The sequence below is a fragment of the Coregonus clupeaformis genome, chromosome 19 (assembly GCF_020615455.1).
Source record: "Coregonus clupeaformis isolate EN_2021a chromosome 19, ASM2061545v1, whole genome shotgun sequence".
NCBI lineage: Eukaryota > Metazoa > Chordata > Actinopteri > Salmoniformes > Salmonidae > Coregonus > Coregonus clupeaformis.
In genome coordinates this window covers 35,350,223-35,377,165 of record NC_059210.1, presented here as the reverse complement: position 1 = coordinate 35,377,165, position 26,943 = coordinate 35,350,223, and the positions used below count along the sequence as shown (strand labels likewise).

At 41.7% G+C, this 26,943-nt stretch overlaps 1 protein-coding gene across 3 annotated transcripts in view; it reads left to right on the top strand.

Moving 5' to 3' along the window:
• The window catches only part of LOC121532050 (plasma membrane calcium-transporting ATPase 1-like), a 38,864-nt gene extending 12,284 nt beyond the window's left edge, over positions 1-26,580 (top strand). For all 3 annotated transcript variants that reach the window (XM_041837697.2, XM_041837695.2, XM_041837696.2), the window contains 20 exons: positions 1,320-1,759; positions 6,564-6,761; positions 7,506-7,763; positions 7,973-8,098; positions 9,387-9,623; positions 11,681-11,707; positions 14,077-14,223; positions 14,355-14,569; positions 14,684-14,926; positions 15,225-15,466; positions 15,575-15,812; positions 16,046-16,225; positions 16,315-16,402; positions 16,508-16,614; positions 16,752-16,943; positions 17,130-17,343; positions 22,936-23,147; positions 23,248-23,355; positions 23,482-23,670; positions 23,821-26,580. In XM_041837697.2, the coding sequence (XP_041693631.1) occupies positions 1,561-1,759; positions 6,564-6,761; positions 7,506-7,763; positions 7,973-8,098; positions 9,387-9,623; positions 11,681-11,707; positions 14,077-14,223; positions 14,355-14,569; positions 14,684-14,926; positions 15,225-15,466; positions 15,575-15,812; positions 16,046-16,225; positions 16,315-16,402; positions 16,508-16,614; positions 16,752-16,943; positions 17,130-17,343; positions 22,936-23,147; positions 23,248-23,355; positions 23,482-23,670; positions 23,821-24,192 (3,792 nt within the window). In that variant the 5' untranslated portion in view covers positions 1,320-1,560 and the 3' untranslated portion in view covers positions 24,193-26,580. The remainder of the gene's footprint in view (positions 1-1,319; positions 1,760-6,563; positions 6,762-7,505; positions 7,764-7,972; positions 8,099-9,386; positions 9,624-11,680; positions 11,708-14,076; positions 14,224-14,354; positions 14,570-14,683; positions 14,927-15,224; positions 15,467-15,574; positions 15,813-16,045; positions 16,226-16,314; positions 16,403-16,507; positions 16,615-16,751; positions 16,944-17,129; positions 17,344-22,935; positions 23,148-23,247; positions 23,356-23,481; positions 23,671-23,820) is intronic.
• The last annotated feature ends 363 nt before the right edge of the window (positions 26,581-26,943 follow it).

Genomic DNA, 26,943 nt, shown 5'->3' with positions numbered 1-26,943 from the left:
TTTGAACTACCCCCCCCCTATTATTATTATTATTATTAGTATTAATAATACGCATCAAATAACACAATATTTTAGTTCTCAGTGTTTATTAAGATTTTAGTGGCAAAAAAAAATCAAAATATGAGGTAAATTCCCAGCAGAGCCCCAAGTCCAATGGGTTTATCCTCTGGCATGTTGATGTAAATGGGTTTATGTTCTCCATAGCCAGAATGATTTTGCAGTGCATGGTGATTGAGCAGGTTTCCTGTTATATTCATCAGAGGTGTAGGGGGAAAAAATTGTAGTTATACAGATGATTAACAGAACATGCACACAACAGAATTCATACCTTGGTCTTTGTGGTGAATGTGAATGAAAAAACCTGTTTTGATAATGGTTTTCATACGCATACCTTGTCCATAATGTTGAGGCCTATGGGATATTCATTGAAGAGGTAAGGTAGGAAGATGGTAAATGTGATCTGCATAACATACCAATACAAATTGACATACCTTTGTATGCCTCCTCGTCTGTGTACCTACAGACACAAAAGTGAGCAGTTCAGTCATCTGCAGGCAATAGAGCTAGCCTTCAACATATTCTTATAGCCTCCATATTCTTACCTCTTTGTTGATTGATTGTCCATTATCTGTTTTAGAAAGATTTGAACAAATATGAAAAGATAGATGGTATCATCATAAAACAATATAAATGTAGATCATACAAGGGACAAACCTTAAATTGAGGAGATCTTTACATTTAAAGTTTAGTGCCTGCACCTGCTGTTCTTTCAAATCTAAACATTTCAGTTGGGCAGTTAGGTTCCTGCAAGAACCCCCACCAACTAAGGAGGTTCCTCGAGGAACCCCACCTCCTATGGGGTTCTTGGAAGAACCTTTTGGGGGCCATTTTCAGTGCCAAGAACCCTAAGGTTCTTCAAAGAACTTTGAGGATCTTAGATGAACCCTTGTTGAACCCCTAATTTTTGTGTAGGGCATGGCACTTACAATGCCAGGGTTGTAGGTTTGATTCCCACGGGGGACCAGTACGAACAAATATGAAGTTGTAAGTCGCTCTGGATAAAAGTGTCTGCTAAATGACTGAAATGTAAATGTAATGTAAAATGTTTGGTACAAATGTATTGATTAGTAATAGGCAATTATATCAACAGGAGTATCAGTGTACCTAAATGATTTGGGGTTCAATGTAATTCTTTATTGGTGTGGCATTACTGGATAGCATTTCGGCCATATGCGGGATCCAGTTCCTTATGTCAACATGAATGACTTTAGAGGTAAAAAAGGAAAAACCTTTACGCAATGTTTTTTTTGTCTTTTCAGATGAAGCCTTGTGAGGACTTAAGCCAACATCAACAGCCAAGATGAGAGAGTGGGCTTACAGGAATCAAATGAAAATGGCTTTCTACGTGTCCAAGTCATGCTCTATGGAGTCAAGCAACGTACACCCCTGAGAAATAACAGCAGTTTATGGGAAATACCGGATTTTGCCTCTGAGGATTTTACTTGCCTTTTTGGGAAAGCCTCTCTCCACCACCCTTGAGTTGTGCGCTGTAGAGGAGACATGGCCAGCAACTCGTTCCGTGGGTCAAAGCGTGGTCGACATGCACAGGCCAATCATGATGTTGGAGATTTCAACTGCTCGCTCAAGGAGCTGCGGTCCCTCATGGAACTCAGGGGACCTGAGGGAATAGCTAGAATCCAGGAATGTTACGGAGATGTCGAAGGACTCTGTACCAGACTAAGAACATCACCTATTTATGGTAAATATGCTGCTGAGCATCTTGCTTTGTGTTTTTTTTTTTTTTTTTGTAGGTCTGGTGCCCGACACACTAATTCTGCTATTACTCATCGGGGCTAGGCTTAACTACAATCAGCCTTTTGGGGGCCATAAGCCTTTTGGGGGCCCTAAGCGAGATTTGGTTGGGTCCCCCTTTCCTGCAATTCTACACATTTTGCCTTGACTTATGCCATGTTCATACGATATCTGGACGACTAACACAATCAATGTGGGCCCCCTGGAGATCGGGGGCCCCCTGGAGGTCAAGGCCCCTGGGCATGTGCCCTTCGTTCAGCCATGAAGGTTTTGATAGCTGGCTAGACTAACTTACCTAGCAATCTTATAAAATGTTAGCTGACATGCGCTAATTGAGTGACTGTCAGTAAATGACATAAGAGAAAAACTGCTGATACACTACCAAATTTCGAAATTGCACGTTGTGTATTCTACTATGCTATCTCTCAACAGTAAGTCGAGACCCCGACTGAGTTCCTGGAATATATATATATATATTTTTATAGAACAATTCTATATAGCATCTACAACTGCAATGCAGAATGATTCTAGATACTGGAGTTGTCATGAGTTGCTCCTCCTACACCAATCTCAAGACATGCATGCTTTTTAGCACAATGGCTTGAGTTTATTGAGGGGAACTGGTGTGGGCTACGGTTTGGGCTTTGAGTGGAAGGCACTGCAGGGCCCGGCTGTCACTTTTCTACACATGGGGATAACTCACACCTTTCACACAGCACCGATGACAGCTGTGAGTTTTTCTGAGGAAGTCCCTAAGAGCTTTCTCCACCTGGATTGTGCTCATTTGCCCATTTTTTCTTTTCAAAAATCTTCAAGCTCTTTCAATTTTTTACATTATTTGTATTATTTTTACATTTTTAGCAGACACTCTTATCCAGAGCGACTTACAGTTAGTGAGTGCATAAATTTTTTCATACTGGCCCCTCGTGGGAAACGAACCCACAACCCTGGCGTTGCAAGCGCCATGCTCTACCAACTGAGCTACACGGGGCCAAATTGGTTGTTGATCATTGTTAGACAAATATTTACAGGTCTTGCCATAGATTTTCTAGTAATTTTAAGTCAAAACTGTAACTTGGCCACTCAGGAACATTCACTGTCTTCTTGGTAAGAAACTCCAGTTTAGATTTGGCCTTGTGTTTTAGGTTAATGTCCTGCTGAAAGGTTAATTAATCTCCCAGTGTCTTGTGGAAAGCAGACTGAACCAGGTTCTGCTCTAGAATTTTGCCTGTGCTTAGCTGCATTCCATTTCGTTTTTATCCTGAAAAACTTTCCAGCCCTTAACGATTACAAGCATACCCATAACATGACGCAGCCACCACTTGAAAATATGGAGAGTGGTACTCAGTAATGTGTTGTATTTGATTTGCCCCAAACATAACACTTTGTATTGAGGACAAAAAGTTAATTGCTTTGCCACATTTTTTGCAGTATTACTTTAGTGCCTTGTTGCAAATAGTATGCATGTTTTGGAATATGTTTTATTATTTACAAGCTTCCTTCTTTTCAACCTGTCAATTAAGTTAGTATTGTGGCGCAACTACAATGTTGTTGATCAATCATCAGTTTTCTCCTACCACAGCCATTAAACTCTGTACATTTTTTAAAGTCACCATTGGCCTCATGGTGAAATCCCTGAGCGGTTTCCTTCCTCTCCGGCAACTGAGTTAGGAAGGACGCCTGTATCTTTGTAGTGACTGGGTGTATTGATACACCATCCAAAGTGTAATTAATAACGTCACCATGATCAAAGGGATATTCAATGTGTGCTTTTTTTGTTTTTACCCACCTACCAATAGGTGCCCTTCTTTGTGAGGCATTGAAAACCTCCCTGGTCTTTGAGGTTGAATCTCTGTTTGAAATTCACTGCTCGACTGAGGGACCTTACAGATAATTGTATGTGTGAGGTACAGAGATGAAGTTGTCATTCAAAAATCATGTTAAACATTATTATTGCACATAGAGTGAGTCCATGCAACTTATTATGTGACTTATTTAGCAAAGTTTAACTCCTGAACTTATTTAGGCTTGCCATAACAAAGGGGTTGAATACTTATTGACTCAAGACATTTCAGCTTTTCATTTTTAGTTAATTGGTAAACATTTAGAAAAACATAATTCCACTTTGACATTATGGGGTATTGTGTGTAGGCCAGTGATCAAAAATCTCAAATTCATCCATTTTAAATTCAGGTTGTAACACAACAAAATGTGGGAACAGTCGAGGGGTGTAAATACTTTCTAAAGGCGCTGTACATACTATTAATACATTCATTTGTAAACATTTATAAGCATTAAAAATCATTTTTTATAATTCATAAATATGCATTGATACACATTTACTAGCAATTATAATGGCTTATTCATGTATGTTTTTGCCAGTTGTAGGCCGTTGGGAAAGAAGATTGATGCAGGAACAGAAACCAGCTTCACTCAGACCAAGCAGTTTTATAAATCCATATGTGGATTGAATGATGTGGTGTTAGATATTGTTTGGCTGACATGTTGGCAATGAACCTTTTTCCATTTTGACACTGCTATGCATTGGTGATGCCCTATTCTGCTCCAATTTACACCTGAATTTGTTGGTCGAGCACACATAGCGTACACAGGCCAAATTGTGACAAACCTTTGAGTACTGCTTCTCTATTGTCCTTCTGCGCAATGACTTTGGTGACCTTTGGTGAAATCTTAGGGAATGGGATTTTGAATGGGATTCTCAGATTACAAAAAAATTGTCCAATCCTGCCGCATACATGATTCCCAATTTAAGATTGAATAAGAAAATGAGTACAGTTACAAATCCATGTGACACACACACATCAATTTTGCACTATAAAATGCAAATGGCAGGTGCGACTATAAAGGCACCTGCATACTAAGTTTGGTTTGCTCCTAGCAGAACTCGGCTAGGCGAAGTCAACGTCTGTGCCTCGCATTCTCCCTTAAGTCCTTCGCTTGAAAAACGAGAAAAAAGCAGCAATATTACTATTTGTCCCTCTTGAGACGCCATAGCAACAAGTACACCTCCTCAAAATAGTCAGAATGATTCTAAGATAAGTCAAGAAATCTGTAATTCAGTGATAGGGTGAAGAATAACCGCAGGTTCTTTCTCCTGAGTTGGAATCTAACCTTAGAGGTTCAGAAGAAGCATCATTGCTTAGAGGGATTTAGAGGGAATTAGCATACTAACCCAACTCAGGTTAGAGAAGGCCTATGCTGCGCTACATGGAGTCACAATAGCAGCCATTTGACCCCTACTGTGATGATAACAATGGAGTCATCAGCTCTCCAGGGGGAACGCAAGATATGTCTCATGATATTAGTTCAAAGTGCAGCACTCTTACTTGACAATTACAATTAAAGTTCAGTCTAATTTAATTACATGTGCTAGTTTCCTGGAGCATAAACAACAACAAAACATTTTTTTCAAACATCATATTCTTTATTGTTTTGTGCAGACCTTTTTTGTGCGGATCACATGATCAACTGTAGAACATCTCTCCTCACTAGTTTAACTTTCCAAGTTTGTTATTCTTCATTCCTTGGTTGATGTTTTGTGCCCACAAACTGCAATGCTTATCATTTTGAACTGCTACATTTTACATGACATGATTTAAAAACTCCAGATGTTCGCCACAACAGAAAGCAACGTCTCTGTTTCACACACCACATTGGTGGCTCTGACCATTACTTTTTAGGTACATTTAAATAGATACATACTCAGGGCAGAGTTGTAACTTCAATGTTAATGTGTAACTCACATTAGCACAAGGCTTTCTTCTCATGCCTCTTTTATTTGTTATTATCATAGAGCCACTAGCCTAGATCTAATGCAAATATAAGAGGAATAAAACGAGTTTGTTGTGTGATGTCTTTGGCCGGGTTGCCTGTCCATATAGCTCAGAGATTCATTTGGTTTGCTTTCTGAATCAGAGGTGCAGAGGAAGAATCACCTAATGGAAATGTAGGTCTTTGTGATTTAAAACTTTGTCAATGATTAAATGTAAAGAAAAGTACACTGTCACGCTGAGGAATTCATCAATAAAATCCTTTCAGCGAGAATACATGTCCATCAAAAAGGTTTTGGTGTGGTTTGGTGTGGTTTTTGTGTGAGGTTCTGTCCGCAAAATGACAAAATCTTACCAAAGATATTGGAATATTGCAGCTCGCAAGTGCATCATTAAACATTATCCCATACTGACTATTGGGATCTGCATAGTTTCTGCATAGTATTGCCGTCATCTCATGGACAACGTAAAAAAAGTTTTGAGATCCATTTTACTGGAACTACAGTATTTTGAGTGGTCTTTTTGCACATGCCAGTGCTGTTGAGTATGTTGTTTTGAGGGCAGATGAGGGCTTGTGCGTTTGAATGTCATTGATTCCCTGCTGTTGACATCGAATGCTTGTTCTGAAGACCCTTGTGGTAACACTGCATGGGCTGTATTCATGGCCATCTTTGTCAGGTTTAGTCATGAACACAGCCCATACAGAGCCACCTTAAAGGTCTAAAGCTTCAGGTTAGAACGGCTCCAAAAACAAACAAAGCTTACCATTCTTGACAGGTTCTGTTTCTGCTGTTCAGTCTGTGAACATATAAAAACATCTAAACAAAGGTCTGCACTACATTGCTCTAAAAATGGAGGTCAGCCAGGGGAGAGTAATACATGTATTTCCTACTGTATGAATTCTAAACAATACAAATGCCTTACAGCTGTTCATTATTCCTTTCCCTGTTTTGTCTCTAGGGTTAGGAGGCCATGCTGACGACATTGCCAGAAGGAAAGAGGAGTTTGGACAGAACGTTATACCTCCAAAAAAGCCAAAAACATTTATTCAATTAGTGTGGGAAGCATTGCAAGATGTGACACTAATCATCCTAGAAGTGGCAGCCATCATTTCATTAGGCCTTTCTTTTTATAGACCTCCAGATGCCGAAAGAGAAAGTAAGTATCTCCTTTTATTTGAAATGGAATATATTCTAATTGATTCATCACCAGATAATGAATATTCACAAAATCAAATACCAAATTATCAGATTGTTGCTACTTTGCACCTGTAAACTTCATGCATGCAGTCATACAGTTTACACGTGTCTGGTTTGTGCACTTTCTGGTAATTGTTTATTGGACAGATACTTGGGAATTCATTGCAGGCCAAAACAATTAGCCTAGATCTAATTTCAGACGTTTTGCTGTGTCTTCCCGGGGATGGTCACAATGTTTTGTTTGAACTCAAGTCTCTGACTTTATTGGCACAAAGAGATATCATTTGGTACAAAGTGTGAGTATCCTGCCCATTGACTAATCATAAAGGGATTTACTCTGATACTCTTGATACACTTCAATCAATCCATAATCCCATTCCACAAAGGACTGTTCAGTGGCAGTAGTGGGTAGCCAGTGTACTTCCTGTGATCAAGACAATGGTACTTCCTGTCTTATAATCATTGTAGGTTACTTTTGTAGGCTACCTTCTGTGGGACTCACTGTAGCTGTCCCTTTGGGTAATCACTAGATGGCCATGCTACCAACGACAACATTGGCAATGTCGTCAGAATGAATGAGCTATTTGTCCTCAATTTAGGGTTAGGGTTAGGCCTAGACTTAAAAGCACAATTCTGGAGGGATTGCAATGTACTTCTGTTCTTTGTAGCATGTCCAGATAGTGACAACTGTCCCTCCTTTCAGATTGTGGAAAGGCAGCGGGAGGGGTGGAGGATGAGGGGGAGGCAGACGCAGGCTGGATTGAAGGTGCAGCCATCCTCCTGTCCGTTGTCTGTGTGGTCCTGGTTACAGCGTTCAATGACTGGAGCAAAGAGAAGCAGTTCCGCGGGCTACAGAGCCGCATCGAACAGGAGCAGAAGTTTACAGTGGTCCGCGGAGGCCAAGTCATCCAAATCCACGTGGCTGAGATTGTAGTTGGCGACGTTGCACAAGTGAAATACGGTATGGTCCTGAAGGAAAAGTGACCTGTGTGTCCGTGCGAGCTTACAAATGTGTATGTGCCCTAAAACCAAAGAGCATCTTCAATCCTACTTTTGATATAACGTTCCTTACCCTTCTTTTTCCACTACTCTGTCTGAATCTGGGTTAAATGCGCTAACTCACCCAGCTGAACTGTCTGATGTTCATGTATAGTATGTACGTTTTTCCAGGTGACCTTCTTCCTGCTGATGGTGTGTTGATCCAGGGAAATGATTTGAAAATCGATGAAAGCTCTCTCACCGGTGAATCTGATCATGTCAAGAAGACGCTGGACAACGATCCAATGCTGCTGTCAGGTAATGATGATGAGCCTTCCTCTCTTCATATAATATGGCTGATGTCTAGATGCAGATCCAATTTGGATCAAGCTGGGCATCGCCCAGAGGCATCGCTTCGTTTGTTATTTCCACTATGAATTAAGTTGGTGGCAGTGGTGGGAAAAGTACCCAATTGTCATACTTGAGTAAAAGTAAAGATACCTTAATAGAAAATGACTCAAGTAAAAGTGAAAGTCACCCAGTAAAATATTACTTGAGTAAAAGTTTTTGGTTTTAAATATGCTTAAGTATCAAAAGTAAATGTAATTGCTCAAATATACTTAAGTATTAAAGTAAAAGTATAAGTAATTTAAAATTCATTATATTAAGCAAACCAGACTGTACAATTTTCTTGTTTTTTAAATTACAGATAGCCTGGGGCACTCTCCAAAACTCAGACATAATTTACAAACAAAGCATTCGTGTTTAGTGAGTCCACCAGATCAGAGGCAATATGGATGACCATGGATGTTCTCTTGATAAGTGCGTGAATTGGAAAATGTTCCTGTCCTGCTAAGCATTCAAAATGTAATGAGTACTTTTGGGTGTCAGGGAAAATGTATGGAGTAAAGAGTATATTATTTTCTTTAGGAATGTAGTGAAGTAAAAGTAAAAGATGTCAAAAATATAAATAGTAAAGTACAGATACCCCCAAAAACTGCTTAAGTAGTACTTTAAGTATTTTTACTTAAGTACTTTACACCACTGGGTGGTGGAATCCTCCCTTTGCTTTTTCATTGTTGTTTTTCGTTTGTTGTTTAGCCTGGCATCTTATTACTGTCAATCAATCTTCATAAGAGCTCTTAGGAATCAACAGCTACTTGAAACAGCATGATCTTGCTATTCCTGCATATTTACTGTTAGGCCATACACATGTAATTAAATATTTAACGGATGCCCCTCTTCATCGTTCTCAAAAATAAATACAATTGTATTTTCCAACCCGTGTAGCTCAGTTGGTAGAGCATGGCGCTTGCAATGCCAGGGTTGTGGGTTTGATTCCCACGGGGGGCCAGTATGAAAATGTATGCACTCACTAACTGTAAGTCGCTCTGGATAAGAGCGTCTGCTAAATGACTAAAACGTAAAATGTATTCACTTGCTCACCTCACAAAAATGAAATCCGTTAAACATTTAAATACATTTGTTTGGCCTTACTTGTAAAAGAAAGAAACATATTTTACTATCCCATTTTAGTTGGAGATATTCTATTTGTCAGGTTCCTGTTACCATGTCTCACTGACTGTCCATGTTTGTCATTTGTCAGGTACCCACGTCATGGAGGGTTCTGGGAAGATATTGATCACAGCAGTAGGTGTCAACTCCCAGACCGGCATCATTTTCACCCTGCTCGGAGCTGGCGAAGACGAAGATGACAATGAGGATGAAAAAGCAGAGAAAGAAAGGAAAAAGAGGGAAAAGGAGGAGAAGAAGAAAGAGAAAGAGAGGAAAAGCAAAGAGAAGAAAGAAAATAAGGCCAAGAAGGACAAACTGGACAAGAAAAGTATGTGGAACTGGATTCTACTGTTAAAATACTCTGTTACACAAAATGTGTCAAACCATCTCTATTGTATTCATTGTTAAATATAGGCCTACTTGCTTTTGGTTGAGACTCACCATCGTAGGAGTAAACATAGAATATAATTGTTTTGAAAAACCCTGTCCAACAATATAAGTGTTATGAGATATTCCATTATGCTATCATATACAGTTGAAGTCAGAAGTTTACATACACCTTAGCCAAATACATATCAACTCAGTTTTTCACAATTCCTGACATTTAATCCTAGTATAAATTCCCTGTTTTAGGTCAGTTTGGATTACCACTTTATTTTAAGAATGTGAAATGTCAGAATAATAGTAGAGAGAATGATTTATTTAAGCTTTTATTTCTTTCATCACATTCCCAGTGGGGCAGAAGTTTACATACACTCAATTAGTATTTGGTAGCATTGCCTTTAAATTGTTTAACTTGGGTCAAACGTTCCGGGTAGCCTTCCACAAGCTTCCCACAATAAGTTGAGTGAATTTTGGCCCATTCCTCCTGACAGAGCTGGTGTAACTGAGTCAGGTTTGTGGGCCTCCTTGCTCGCACACGCTTTTTCAGTTCTGCCCACACATTTTCTATAGGATTGAGGTCAGGACTTTGTGATGGCTACTCCAATACCTTGACTTTGTTGTCCCTGGGGCGCCCCGTGTTCATGGTCAGCATGGCGGATGTGTTGTTGCCTATCCCCACCGCCTGGGGGTGGCCCATCAGCAAGTCCAGGAGGTGTTCAGTCCCAGGGTCCTGAGCTTGGTGATGAGCTTGTAGGGGACTATGGTGGTGAATGCTGAGCTGTAGTCAATGAACAGCATTCTTACATTGATATTCCTTTTGTCCAGGTGGGCGAGGGCAGTGTGGAGTGCAATAGAGATTGTGTCGTCTGTGGATCTGATGGGGCGGTATGCAATTGGGAGTGGGTACAGGGTGTCTGGGATGACGGTGTTGATGTGAGCCATGCCAGCCTTTCAAAGCATTTCATGGCTAAAGATGTGAGTGCTAGTCATTTAGGCAGGTTACCTTGGCGTTCTTAGGCACGGGGACTATAGTGGTCTACTTGAAACAAGTTGTTATTACACACGAGTCAGGGATACGTTGAACATTTCAGTGAAGACACTTGTTAGCTGGTCAGCACATGTTCTGAGTACGCGTCCTGGTTTTCCGTCGGCGAATGTTAACCTGTTTAAAGGTTTTACATTGGCTACGGAGGAGTGTTGCTTGGTTCAGTGTTGCTTGCCTTGAAGCAAGCATAGAAGGCATTTAGCTCGTCTGGTAGGTTAGCATCGGTGGGCAACTCGCGGCTGGGTTTCCCTTTGTAATCCGGAATAGTTTGCAAGCCCTGCCACATTAGCTCTGTATTAACTGAAGGGGTCAAAGAATAATTAATGAAAGCAGTAAAATTAAGATGATGCTTTTGGGTCAACCATCTTGAATTATAAGATGTGTCTGCCAATGGTGTGAGAAAGACATGCACATTCAACATTTTCACTCAGATGCTGGGCCAATGATAAATGCTACAAATAGAGGAAGTTCCCACATTACACCACAATACACAGACAGAGTATCTGTAGCTGAATCGTGGTGCAGGTTAATTACAGCATGTGAGAACGCTACAGAAGATGCTGACTTAGACACAGTTGGTTAACATCTCAGTTGGTTAACTGGCTGCAGTTGGGTCAGTTGGACTATGGACGTTACCTCTCCTGCTACAGCAAGAATAAAAAACGTTACTGCCTGTGAAATAACCAACCTGGTGTATAGCTGCTAAGTGTGTTAGGGGAGTGTTTGTTTACGTTTGTAGTCCGAGTATCATTGATCAGGGGATTCTCAGAGTGAGTGAGTACTGTATTAGGGAGTTAAGACAGAAATGCATGTCAAAGCATTCACACCTCTTAGTTTCCAATGCAATGTCTAAGGGCTAACCGTCAAGGGAGCATATTAAAACTAAAAGTGTGAGAAGCTCTTTGCTGATGTGTAAATGGCCAAATTATTAACTGCAGTCATTTATTTTTCCACAGATAAAAAAGATGAGAAAAACAAAAAAGGTACGTTTGTCAATGAGTATGTTTACATGCACAGTAATAATTTGATATTAAACTGATTATGGCAGTAGGCAGATTATGCAATAGTCATGCAAACACTTTACTCTGCTTATCTTAAATCGGCCAAAGTTCAAAATCGCAGTAAGTATACGCCGATTAAAACACCTGGTTTTCTGAGTTATCTTTCGAATTATTATGACATGTAAACAGCTTAATTGGCGTTCCAGCTGTGTATTTGATCTGAGCATGTGCTAGCACCAGCCGAGCGAGCCTCTCTCTTTAGTGCGAGTGAAGTGAGTTTGGAACAACTGAATGTATGCGTCTTAGAAGTAGTTTTCACATACAGACTTTATATGTACAAACTCAGAATCAAATGCATTTATCAGAGTGCGATCAGGTAACCTGATTTCAGATGTGTCCATGTAAACAGGTTTATTAGGGAAATCGTTATTTTTGCATGTAAAACGTTGTAATATAGCTATTAATCTGACTATCCACAATAATCACATTATTGTGTGCATGTAACCATACTCATTGTGTGTTATATCTATATTGAGACTGCTAGTTTAGTTTGTGTGCACTCCATGACCATATTGTGTTTATATTGGGTACTTACTAGTTTAGTTTGTGTGTGTTTACAGTATATAGAATCTGTATGGTCGGAGGGGTATACTGCAAAGCAAGCTAGATCTACTCAGGGTTTTCTAAAGCTAGCCAGCTTCAGTTAGCTTCCCATTCCAGCTCAGGCTTCATCCATACTACGACGGTGTACATTGTTTGTCTGTCTGACACTAACTCTAGCAGGCTTGTACAGATGTAGGATCTTAATTTGAGTCTGTTTACTACAGCAGGAAAATAAACCTGCAGCAACAGGAAATGTAAATTATTATGTGGATTATAATTAATGGAAATGTTTCTATGGGTTGATCAATTTTTCATTTGGGCAAATCAAGTCTGAAATTTCAAAGTGAAAATTAAAAAACTTTAGATGCCTTTTTAAACCTCATACACTCCAAGTTTGCATTTCCTACTGTGCAGGAAAATTCTCAGCAACAAAAAATAGTGATCAAATTAAGATCCTAAATCTGTAACTGCGCATGCATGTCGCACGTGGCTAGTCGAACGAAGTACTCGTCATTGATTCAATGCTGAAACATCAATCCATGGGCGGGTCAGTGCCATATTTTCATTTGTTCCCGATATCAAAATGAAAGAAAAGTTATCTTGCAAATTCAGCAGGCTATCTCTCATGTGAAATAGACTTTTAGAAGTACCATCTTTATTTTATTACTTATTGTTAATGCCATCTTGGGTGAGCTTTGGTGTGCTTATCAATTATTGAACTCAGAGTTTACCAAAGTTACAGCGCCTTCAGAAAGTATTCATACCACTTCACTTATTCCACAATTTGAAGTGTTACAGCCTGAATTCAAAATGTATTAAATATATTTTTTTGCTCACCCATCTACACACAATACCCCATAATGACAAAGTGAAAACATGTTTAGACATTTTAGCAAAATGTGGAAAAAGTCAAGGGGTGTGAATACTTTCTGAAGGCACTGTACCTCACTAACTCCTTAAACTACATTTGTAGTATATGGCTCAGGTTGTTGCCATAGAAATGAACCTTGCTTAAAGGTGAGCCACTTTCGTGGTATCGGTTATCCCAAGTTGAACTCAGAGTAGACCAAAGTTACCTCGCTAACTCTTCAAACTAAATTCATAGTATAGGGCTCCGGTTTGTGCATGAGGCCATATGGTCATGTGTTCCTGTGGTCCGAGCAGCAGGTGCACTTGACTCTGTTCATGGTGATTAGGACCAAAGAGATTACAGTTCTTAAGCTCAGCAGCTGCTTTTTCCCCCTGCCTTTCTTCCCTAACAACCTTGTGTACTGTTTTTGGATCAGCACACTTACATACACACGTACAGACACACACGCTCACTCACACATTTGCCTGGATGAACAATGTCCCTTTAATTCACATACAAATGTTTTGAGTATTTAGGGTTCTAGTGCGTGTGTTTGTACTATTACAGAACGTGGGCATGTTTTGGGATGATGGTGGATGGATTGGCTTGTAGAGAATCTCAGCCAAGAAAGAGCAATAATCCCCAGACTAGGATTAAGGACTGTGAGCTAAACAACATAGTGTCATGCGGTGTATCACATAGAATAGCACCCCCTATCTGTTTCCATGCGGTATCAACAACCCGTGCCTTCTAACTATGAACCCTAACACCAATGTAAAAAAAAATTTGACTACTTTTCCCATTTTATTATTTTTTAATTGAATGCATCTTTCAATTCTTATTAAAATGTCTCTATTTAAACGTAACGTCTTTGGACCCATCCTCTCCTCTCCCTCAGGTAAGTCTCAGGATGGTGCAGGTGTGGAGATGCAGCCCCTCAACAGTGACGATGGAGGAGAGGAGAAGAAGAAAGCTCACCCAAAAAAGGAGAAGTCTGTGCTCCAGGGGAAGTTGACCAAATTAGCAGTGCAGATCGGCAAAGCAGGTAAGACCATCACAAGGGAATTCTGAATTTTGAAAGTATGTTTGATTTCCGCAGCAGCTTGTCACAGTTTGTCATTATTGCAAATATTTTATTATTTCATTGTGTACACTACTATCCATTCCTCTGTCCAGGCCTGTTCATGTCAGGGTTGACTGTCATCATCCTGATAACTCTATTTATGGTGGACACCTTCTGGATCCAGGGCCTACCATGGATCGCGGACTGCACGCCCATCTACATTCAGTTCTGCGTCAAGTTCTTCATCATTGGTGTTACTGTGCTTGTGGTGGCCGTACCCGAAGGTCTCCCCCTGGCCGTCACCATCTCACTCGCGTATTCTGTTAAAGTAGGTATCACTACTTTGTCACTACTATGTTACTATAGTATATATATATTACAGACAGGAGCAATTAAGAAAGGCATTGCCAGATCACAAATAATAGCCTCCTATCTTCCTCAGAAAATGATGAAAGACAACAATCTGGTGAGGCACCTGGATGCCTGTGAAACCATGGGCAACGCCACAGCCATCTGCTCTGACAAAACGGGGACATTGACCATGAACAGGATGACCGTGGTCCAGGCTTATCTGGGAGACAGGCACTACAGGAAGGTTCCTGAGTCTGACCTCATCCCAGGCAAAGTCTTGGACCTGCTCATTATGGGCATTGGAGTCAACTGTGCTTACACATCCAAGATCATGGTAGGTGAACATACTTCACTTGAGACTCCGAGTTCAGGTTTTCAACTCTGGCAAACAGAACACAAAGAGATCTGTAATACAGCTCTTTTCATGGCAATCGTTCATTGACATCTGAGCAAATACGTTGAATGCCAGGTCAGGGATTTCAAGCCAGGGCCAAATCCTCTTGAAATCTGAGTACTCAGACTTTCATTTAAATCATGCATTGATATAATGGGAAATATTTGTACAAAGTATCAGTTATTTTAGTTGATTTGAAGTTTGGAACTGACCTTAACGTGTAAATGGTTTGTCTCAGTCTCCTGAGAAGGAGGGTGGGCTGCCGCGCCAGTTGGGCAACAAGACCGAATGTGCCTTGCTGGGCTTTATCTTGGATCTGAGACGTGACTATATGACCATCCGCAACGAGATCCCAGAGGAGAAGCTCTTCAAGGTCTACACCTTCAACTCAGTCAGGAAGTCCATGAGCACAGTGCTGAAGAACGCAGACGGGAGCTACCGCATGTTCAGCAAAGGAGCCTCCGAGATCCTCCTGAAGAAGTAGGCTGGCACTTTCAGTTTCTTCCTTTCCTGCAAATTAACTAAATGAACTTCGCCAGTATTATTTGTCAGAAACCTGATATAGATTCCCTCTTTATCTCATCGCAGGTGTTGTAAGATCATGACAGCGAGTGGGGAGGCTAAGGTCTTCAAACCCAGGGATAAAGACGATGTGGTGAAGAATGTGATCGAGCCCATGGCCTCCGAGGGCCTGAGAACCATTTGCCTGGCCTACAGGGACTTCCCCCCGATCGACGGCGAGCCTAACTGGGAAAACGAAACTGACATCCTCACCAGCCTCACCTGTTTGTGTGTGGTGGGCATCGAGGACCCTGTTCGGCCAGAGGTAAAAGGGCAAGCGGGATATGCCCAATCAAAGTCCTTGTTGTAAAGGTCCAATTAATTCAAGGAGGTAGATGTTTGTGGTAGTATAACCCTCAACAATGTACTTGTATAATGCCCCTGAAGGGGAGAGCAGGTCTTTGTGAGTGTATCTTGGGGTGTTGGATTATAAGCAAAACTACATTTCCATAATCTGAAAAAGAAAATGGACAATAAAGTATTTTTCTTCCACCCTAGGTTCCTGACGCCATTAAGAGGTGTCAGCGCGCTGGCATCACGGTGCGCATGGTCACAGGGGACAACATCAACACTGCTCGCGCCATTGCCAGTAAGTGTGGCATAGTGCACCCCGGAGATGACTTCCTCTGTATAGACGGCAAAGAGTTCAACAGACGGATAAGAAACGAACTGGGAGAGGTAATATTCCTCTATTTCTCTCACAAAATGAATCTGTTTCTGTAAAAAAAAAGGATGATAGAGTAACCCAAGAAACAATCTACTTCCAGATTGAGCAAGAACGCATTGATAAGATTTGGCCCAAACTCCGTGTGCTTGCAAGATCCTCACCCACTGACAAACATACTTTAGTAAAAGGTATGTTTGGGGGTATTTTTTCATTTATCACTACAGATACATTTTTAGGTCTTACATATTATTATTATTATTATCTAAAGAGATGATGCTTGCCTCTGTTCACAGGTATAATGGATAGCACTGTACTAGAACCAAGACAAGTTGTTGCTGTAACAGGAGATGGTACTAATGACGGCCCTGCCTTGAAGAAAGCTGATGTTGGATTTGCCATGGTATGGTATTTCTATATTTCAAGATCTGGCACATGTTATATCCCATCAATATTTCATGAGTATATTGTCTTTCTGATTTGACCAGACGGGTACTTTTGGTGCTGTGACTAATGCGCTTTGACATGCTGTGCCCACAGGGCATTGCGGGCACGGACGTAGCCAAAGAGGCCTCAGACATCATCCTGACAGACGACAACTTCAGCAGCATCGTCAAGGCGGTGATGTGGGGGCGGAATGTCTACGATAGCATCTCTAAGTTCCTCCAGTTCCAGCTGACGGTCAACGTGGTGGCTGTCATCGTGGCCTTCACCGGAGCCTGCATCACACAGGTGAGACACTGTATTTCTGTCATGTCCATCCTTCCCATCTTGTCTTTCTGCTTGAAAAGGTGAGGCATAGGTCAACTAGGGAGCGGCTGACATTACTATAGGGAGTTTTTATTACCTGCTCTACAAGTTACAACTGTCTTTAAAAAGTGGGGAGCTATACATAACTCAAACTACATCTCCCCCCAGGACTCTCCTCTCAAAGCTGTCCAGATGCTGTGGGTGAACCTGATCATGGACACCTTTGCCTCTCTGGCCCTGGCCACTGAGCCTCCCACCGAGTCTCTGCTGCTGAGGAAACCATATGGCCGCAACAAGCCCCTCATCTCCCGAACCATGATGAAGAACATCCTGGGGCATGCTGTCTACCAGCTCACTGTCATCTTCACCCTGCTCTTCGCCGGTGAGTAGGGTTGCAAAGGCAGGATATATTACAGGAAACTTTCAAAGTTTACCAGTAAACGACCAGAAATTTGGTAGATTTTAAGGATTTTATTTAATCACAAGACATCTAGTGGCCCTTTTGGGTAATTCAGATTATCACAGGTGTCTGGAATTATCTATGGCCCTATGTGTGAACTAATATATAAAATAATAAAATAAATTAAAACATTATCCTAAGAATAAATAGTGAATAACATTGGTGTTTAAAATGACTGTTTCAGCATGAAATAAATAAATACATGTTTTACACACTTTTATTTTACTATATCATTATGTATTTGTTGTAAATGTTTTGGCGGCAAACTGGTGGCAGTTGTGAAAAAAGTTGGAAGAATTGCTGAGATAATTTCAAATAATAATGTTATTTATAATAAAGGTTACATGAAGAAAATCGGACCTCTCTGAAATGAAAATGGATGGCCCTCCCTTCAGCAAAATATAAACTCAGCAAAAAAAGAAACGTCCTCTCACTGTCAACTGCGTTTATTTTCAGCAAACTTACCATGTGTAAATATTTGTATGAACATAACAAGATTCAACAACTGAGACATAAACTGAACAAGTTCCACAGACATGTGACTAACATAAATTGAATAATGTGTCCCTGAACAAAGGGGGGGGGGGTCAAAATCAAAAGTAACAGTCAGTATCTGGTGTGGCCACCAGCTGCATTAAGTACTGCAGTGCATCTCCTCCTCATGGACTGCACCAGATTTGCCAATTCTTGCTATGAGATGTTACCCCACTCTTCCACCAAGGCACCTGCAAATTCCCTGACATTTCTGGGGGAATGGCCCTAGCCCTCACCCTCAGATCCAACAGGTCCCAGACGTGCTCAATGGGATTGAGATCCAGGCTCTTTGCTGGCCATGGCAGAACACTGACATTCCTGTCTTGCAGGAAATCACGCACAGAACGAGCAGTATGGCTGGTGGCATTGTCATGCTGGAGGGTCATGTCAGGATGAGCCTGCAGGAAGGGTACCACATGAGGGAGGAGATCCTGGTTCGAATCCAGGCTCTGTCGGAGCCGGCCGCGACCGGGAGACCCATGGGGCGGCGTACAATTGGCCAAGCGTCGTCCAGGGTAGGGGAGGGAATGGCCGGCAGGGATGTAGCTCAGTTGGTAGAGCGTGGCGTTTGCAACGCCAGGGTAGTGGGTTCGATTCCCACGGGGGGCCAGTATAAAAAAATAATAAAAAATAAAATAAAAAATAAATTGTTTTTATTTAAAAAAAAAAAAATATATATATATATATATATATATAATGTATGCACTCACTAACTGTAAGTTGCTCTGGATAAGAGCGTCTGCTAAATGACAAAAATGTAAATGTAAAATGGAGGAGGATGTCTTCCCTGTAACGCACAGCGTTGAGATTGCCTGCAATGACAACAAGCTCAGTCCGATGATGCTGTGACACACCGCCCCAGACCATGACGGACCCTCCACCTCCAAATCGATCCCGCTCCAGAGTACAGGCCTCGGTGTAATGCTCATTCCTTCAATGATAAACGCGAATCCGACCATCACCCCTGGTGAGACAAAACCACGACTCGTCAGTGAAGAGCACTTTTTGCCAGTCCTGTCTGGTCCAGGGACGGTGGGTTTGTGCCCATAGGCGACGTTGTTGCCGGTGATGTCTGGTGAGGACCTGCCTTACAACAGGCCTACAAGCCCTCAGTCCAGCCTCTCTCAGCCTATTGCGGACATTCTGAGCACTGATGGAGGGATTGTGCGTTCCTGGTGTAACTCGGGCAGGTGTTGTTGCCATCCTGTACCTGTCCCGCAGGTGTGATGTTCGGATGTTCCTGTGCAATTGTTGTTACACGTGGTCTGCCACTGCGAGGACGATCAGCTGTCCGTCCTGTCTCCCTGTAGCGCTGTCTTAGGTGTCTCGCAGTATGGACATTGCAATTTTTTGCCCTGGCCACATCTGCAGTCCTCATGCCTCCTTGCAGCATGCCTAAGGCACGTTCACGCAGATGAGCAGGGACCCTGGGCATCTTTCTTTTTGTGTTTTTCAGAGTCAGTAGAAAGGCCTTTTTAGTGTCCAAAGTTTTCATAACTGTGACCTTAATTGCCTACCGTCTGTAAACTGTTAGTGTATTAACGACCGTTTCACAGGGAGGGGTAGAAGGATTACTTTATCCTATCCCAGGTGTTCCTTAAAGAGGTGGGGTTTCAAATGTCTCCGGAAGGTGGTGAGTGACTCCGCTGTCCTGGCGTCGTGAGGGAGCTTGTTCCACCATTGGGGTGCCAGAGCAGCGAACAGTTTTGACTGGGCTGAGCGGGAACTATGCTTCCGCAGAGGAAGGGGAGCCAGCAGGCCAGAGGTGGATGAATGCAATGCCCTCGTTTGGGTGTAGGGACTGATCAGAGCCTGAAGGTACGGAGGTGCCGTTCCCCTCACTGCTCCATAGGCAAGCACCATGGTCTTGTAACGGATGCGAGCTTCAACTGGAAGCCAGTGGAGTGTGCGGAGGAGGGGGGTGACGTGAGAGAACTTGGGAAGGTTGAACACCAGACGGGCTGCGGCATTCTGGATGAGTTGTAGGGGTTTAATGGCACAGGCAGGGAGCCCAGCCAACAGCGAGTTGCAGTAATCCAGACGGGAGATGACAAGTGCCTGGATTAGGACCTGTGCCGCTTCCTGTGTAAGGACACAGGTCAAACGTTTTCTGTAAGTCTTCACAAGGTTTTCACACACTGTTGCTGGTATTTTGGCCCATTCCTCCATGCAGATCTCCTCTAGAGCAGTGATGTTTTGGGGCTGTCGCTGGGCAACACGGACTTTCAACTCCCTCCAAAGATTTTCTATGGGGTTGAGATCTGGAGACTGGCTAGGCCACTCCAGGACCTTGAAATGCTTCTTGCGAAGCCACTCCTTCGTTGCCCGGGCGGTGTGTTTGGGATCATTGTCATGCTGAAAGACCCAGCCACGTTTCATCTTCAATGCCCTTGCTGATGGAAGGAGGTTTTCACTCAAAATCTCATGATACATGGCCCCATTCATTCTTTCCTTTACACGGATCAGTCGTCCTGGTCCCTTTGCAGGAAAACTGCCCCAAAGCATGATGTTTCCACCCCCATGCTTCACAGTAGGTATGGTGTTCTTTGGATGCAACTCAGCATTCTTTGTCCTCCAAACACGACGAGTTGAGTTTTTACCAAAAAGTTCTATTTTGGTTTCATCTGACCATATGACATTCTCCCAATCCTCTTCTGGATCATCCAAATGCACTCTAGCAAACTTCAGACGGGCCTGGACATGTACTGGCTTAAGCAGGGGGACACGTCTGGCACTGCAGGATTTGAGTCCCTGGCGGCGTAGTGTGTTACTGATGGTAGGCTTTGTTACTTTGGTCCCAGCTCTCTGCAGGTCATTCACTAGGTCCCCCCCGTGTGGTTCTGGGATTTTTGCTCACCGTTCTTGTGACCATTTTGACCCCACGGGGTGAGATCTTGCGTGGAGCCCCAGATCGAGGGAGATTATCAGTGGTCTTGTATGTCTTCCATTTCATAATAATTGCTCCCACAGTTGATTTCTTCAAACCAAGCTGCTTACCTATTGCAGATTCAGTCTTCCCAGCCTGGTGCAGGTCTACAATTTTGTTTCTGGTGTCCTTTGACAGCTCTTTGGTCTTGGCCATAGTGGAGTTTGGAGTGTGACTGTTTGAGGTTGTGGACAGGTGCCTTTTATACTGATAACAAGTTCAAACAGGTGCCATTAATACAGGTAACGAGTGGAGGACAGAGGAGCCTCTTAATGAAGAAGTTACAGGTCTGTGAGAGCCAGAAATCTTGCTTGTTTGTAGGTGACCAAATACTTATTTTCCACCATAATTTGCAAATAAATTCATTAAAAATCCTACAATGTGATTTTCTGGATTTTTGACGTGTACCTATGATGAAAATTACAGGCCTCTCTCATCTTTTTAAGTGGGAGAATTTGCACAATTGGTGGCTGACTAAATACTTTTTTCCCCACTGTATATAATCAGAGCTCTTTTATTTTCTTCAAAATCTTAAGCTAACAAAGGGTAGGCCTGTGCTTTTTGCCATTTTCTTTAATAAAAGGTAGGCCATTGGCAAACCCTCTCATACCCCCTCAATTTGTGTCTTGGTTTTAACTTAACAGCCCTTCACTGACACGGAGGTAGGCTATTTAAAGAGTAGATGGTGGGTGGAGGAATTGGCTGACAAATCTATGGCTATAGCAGCCTATAGCCTAATTTCATCTGTCAAACAGGTAGGCCTACCTGTTATTTCTTAAACAGGAAGAAATAGGGTCCAACACAAAGCCCTCTTGTTGTTAGTAAAGTCTAATAAAATTGGTTGAAATGAATTATGCCTACTGGAATTTGCCTTCTTTCAGCACCATGATCTTTCCATTTTCGATTGATTGTGCCACGGCTGCTGCTTCAAGTTTCAGCACCACAATGTAAGTTACTCGAATCTGGCTTATTGTGAGGCAAGAAACATTTAGTTTTTAATAAAATCAATTATAGTAGTAGCAAGCTATCAAAGTTGACCTCCGGTCCTCCTTGTCATCTTCGTGCTCTCCTCCTCAAACTGAACAGAACATAGGCTATAGCAGGGCTCTCCAAGCCTTTTCCAGGATAACTACCATCCTGTAGGTTTTCACTCCAACCGTAATCAAGCGCTCCTGATTCTAATAATTAGCTGGTTGATAAACTGAATTAGGTTAGTTACAGCTGGGGTTGGAGCGAAAACCTAAAGAAGTGTAGCTCTCCAATAACAGGGTTAGAAAGCCATGGGCTATAGGCTAGTGATAATGTATTTTTTGGACTAATAAATAAATAAAATATTCAGAAGAAGCCTTTGACTCTCATGAACTGCCACTTTAGGCCTACACAGCACAGCCATTGGTTAGGCAGCACACAAAAACGTTTTTGATCAGCAAGAGCAGAGCAGGCTGGGGCTCAGGGTTGTAACATCCATTACAGTATGTAATGCAGCCTATTGATATTGCGCACCCAGCGGAGAATCAGAGATAAGGGGCAGCATCGGGACACAGCGATAAACAACTAAAACACTGAGAAATATCGACATTTCATTTATTACAAATTACATGACCCTACCCTGGACTAGATAAAAACAAATACTAAATCCTCCCCTTGATTGAAATTCAAAAAGCATGACCCGCCCCCATTTTCCTCCAAGTAACCTTCCTGTAAATTTCGATCCATCCCTTAGATATAAAAAATGTACACTATATATTAATCAAAAAATGTACAAAGTTATTCAAGTATAAATTACCATAGATTTCCATAGATTGCCAAAGATTCCAGTAACTTAGGTAAATTACCAGTAGCTTTGCAACCCTACCGGTGAGTACCGCCTGAGTTCAAATGAGTCGTGCCAATTGAAAATTGACATGAAATTCATGGTTTTGTATTATTCTTTAATCTAACTTTGTTCTTGATGAAGTTATGAAAGCAAATGTATTGATGTAATGTATGACGTGAGCCGTATTGCTTGTCTCCAGTGGGCCTTGTTATAATGTACCTGTATGTTGCCACCACAGGGGAGCAGATTTTCGACATTGACAGTGGGAGGTATGCGCCGCTCCATGCCCCTCCCTCGGAACATTACACCATTGTTTTCAACACCTTCGTCATGATGCAGCTCTTCAACGAAATCAACGCCCGCAAGATCCACGGCGAGCGTAATGTCTTTGATGGCATCTTCAAAAACATGATCTTCTGCTCCATTGTGTTCGGAACGTTCGTCATCCAGGTGAGCAGCCTTCAGATCCATACAGGATATTCACACAGGAGAGTTCATATCGTATAGAAAGTAACATTGCTCTCCAATCACCCTGTGTTTTGTTGTCCAGATTGTGATCGTTCAGTTTGGAGGGAAACCTTTCAGCTGTGTGGGCCTCAGCATCGACCAGTGGCTCTGGTGCGTGTTCTTGGGCTTTGGATGTCTTCTATGGGGCCAGGTGAGATTCTCACAGGTTTCTAATGTGTTTCAAAGTCCCTATGATCTACTTGGCTGTTATGAAGTTGTCACAAATGTTTTGTCACAAATGAGTTCAACATTTGAGTTCCTGTCTGTTCATTTCTAGGTGGTCACCACTGTCCCCACCAGCCGGCTGAAGTTCCTGAAGTCTGCAGGTCATGGCACGCAGCAGGAGGAGATCCCTGAGGAGGAGCTGGAGGAGATGGAGGACCTGGATGAAATCGACCACGGTGAGATGGAGATGAGAAGGGGGCAGGTGCTCTGGTGCAGAGGCCTAGGCAGGATCCAGACTCAGGTTTGTATGGTCAACTCATAATTACATCTCAGCTCACAATCATTCCTCAGCTTTACACCAAACCAAGGATACAAACTCAGGATTGTGCTTTAACTTTTGATGGGGACTCAATACTAAAATTCTGACTGTCTTCATCCCCAAACCATCCAGATCCGCGTAGTGAATGCCTTCCAAGACACTATGTCCCCCTACGAGGGCCTGGAGACCCCTGAGTCCCGCAACTCGATCCACAACTTCATGAACACCCCGGAGTTCCGGATAGAATACTCACAGCCGCAGATCCCGCTCATCGACGACACAGAGGGGGAGGACGATGCTCCCACCAAGCGCAATACTGTGCAGACCCTGCCCCCACCCTCCACGCTGGCCACCCTTCCGTCCACTCCCAACCAGAACAATAATGCTGTGAACAGGATCATCCCCTTCCACAAGGAGAGCCCAAAGACTGGCGGGATCCCCCAGAGTGCTGCGCTACCGCAGTGCCCTGGGAGCCCGCTGAACAGCCTGGAGACCTCCCTCTGAGCTGGGCCCTAGTACCAGTAATGTAACCTCAGCCCACTTAACAATAACAAGATGTGGGGAGAGAGGGCTTCTGGAAGCCTCATGGCTTCTGTTTTTACTTATTATATGTTTGGTTCCTAAACATTTTTAGGGTCTTGTATTGAGGAGAGGTGCACATTTTGCATGAAAGAATTATAGACAGTGTTTTTGCTGTACATCAGCAATACTTCTAAAGAATTAATGCATTGGCTATTTATATTTTTATGATTTCATTCATGTTGTGAAAGCAACCCTGTTTACACGTTTGTGAAACTTTGATTGTCCGTGAAAAACCTACCTAATAATATGTACAAAGTGGGGCTGTATACTGTGAAATGAAAAAAAATAAAACTGTATTTGAGATATTGCTAACTTTAGAAGAAAAGTAAGGTTTCTATTGAAACTGAACTAATTTGCCTGCAGGTTCTATTTGGTATGTTTTTTTCTAGGTACATATAAATATCTATCGAAATAAGAAGACTTGTGTAGAAACTTGCATAAGAAAGAGGGTTTAATGTCTATAAGAAGACATTGGGATAACTGGAAAATGTCCTCATATCCATGTTCACACTTCCACACTGTAAATATTAAAGACATTCTCCGGTACTTTGGCGAATAAGAAAGTGTTTTTTAAACCTCCAGCTTTGGGCTGGATGTGTCAATGTGCAGTACATACATGCATAAACTATGAGCAGAATTACTGTCTTACCTCAATTAGCCAAGAAATCTCTAGTTTGAAAGCCATTGTTTTCTTGAAGCTTTGCAGTGCATTTTTCCCTACATTGCCCCCCACGTGGGTCAGCCCCCTAGCAATTCTAACTATTGAGCTTCAGCTCTTCGCATTTGAGTGACAGCTAGTAAGAGGCCTGTCCAGTGTTATCCAATGAAGTTGCACGGCGGGCCTAATGGCTCAGTGGACACAGCAGAGAGAGAGAGAGAGAGAGAGAGAGAGAGCGCAATGACATGGTGCACATTTCTGGACCATGTAAGCAATCTTCGGGGACCACTTTTGGCTTGTGAGTGCTACTTTCAGAACTACTGGCTAAAGAGTATACAAAAGTACCGGAGAATCTCTGTAACTTTGTTCCCAAATCATTCCAAAACTACATTTCATGATAACTGGAAAGTGGTGGAGCTCCTATTTGTGTCCCTAGTGCTTTCAATCTAGACCACTGATCATAGGCACTGACCACTGATCCATTGAAAGGCTCATTACGAATCAAGGATAAGATACATACATTACAGAAAAGGAGAGGAGAAACCAGTTACTGTTTCAGATTTTTCTGTGGAGAAAATTGTGTAAAGCCAGTAGATTGTTGGTTTTAAGTCATTTTTAGGATTTAGAAATCAAGAGAACGTTGTTGTCTGATAAAAAATAACCTAATTCAAAGAATGCTTTTGAAGAACTGGGTGGTATTTCACAAAATAGGATAGCTAACTGAAATAACTTGATTAATTGATACTCATTTCATTTTGATCTCTCTCGTGACCTGGGAGAATTTTATATTTTATAGCTGACTAACATATTGATACTGCTTTGTGAAGTACCCTCCAGGAAACAGAAAATACTCAAGACACAGGAGACTTTGGACTCTCAGCACAGAGTACTTTATTGCACTAAACCTCCTTTAGGGAGACTTACATTTTGTAAAATATAGCCTAGCTTTGTGTCTTCTTAGAGAGAACTAAGTAGCTTTCATCCGTCACAAAAGTCAAGGTATCATCAGTTGGGAGATTATTCAAAAGGATTCAAAACATTTTCCAACAGTCAAAATACCCTCACACTGTCATTGGAAATAGCCTACATGTTTACCAAGTGTATTGCTTTTGTTTGACAGGATCGTAGGGTCCTGTGTCATTGGGTGCTATAAAAACAAACTACACAAAAACCTAAAAACCTGGAATACTAGAACATAAAAAGTGGTCCTGGGCTGTGGAGAACTGTATTTCAAAAAATGTTTTGTTACATTACAGTCTACAATTGTTCACATTACAGGACCAATGTTATTTTTCTGGAATCCAGTTCAGGGTCTCAGTTAATTTGACGACATATTTATTTTGGATTTCTTCACTGTGTTGCAATTACAAACTGCATCTAAAGATAGGCATAAATCCAAAGAAAGTACTTTAGGTGTTTAAAATGGGAGAATGATTCCATAGGTCACTTTTGTGTTTCTCTATAGTTTCATTCCACAATTGGGAATTAATGTTTATCAATCTCTTTATGGATTATACATTTTTATATATCAATATTTGGTAATAAAGTACTTAATGTCTGTTTATTTTGAGCAGTGTAAATGGTTTTTGTGGTCAATATTCATTTTTGAAACTTGAGTAATGTGTATGGTTTTTGAAAATAAAAGATGAATATTTAGCTTACCTAAAAATGGTTTTGAATCTGTCCTCTATTTTTATATATATTTTCTCAACAGTCAGTCATTGTTGCAACATACGCAATTAATTGAAAAATGCTATTGAATTTGGCCATCAGTGCCCTAAGAAATGTAGGTGCAGCAAGACATGTCTCTGAAAAAAGCCACACTATATGTAGACCTATTGGTATGCCAGCATTACAATAGCCTATTTTTGAAATACCCATGTTCATACCTGAGTAAAAGTTTTTTTTTTTATGTAGCCTAAATAAAAGTGAATTCTGAAAATCCAAATCCCTTATAATACAATGCAATCTTTATAGGTCCATATAGACATACATTGTTTTTGGTGTCACAGTAC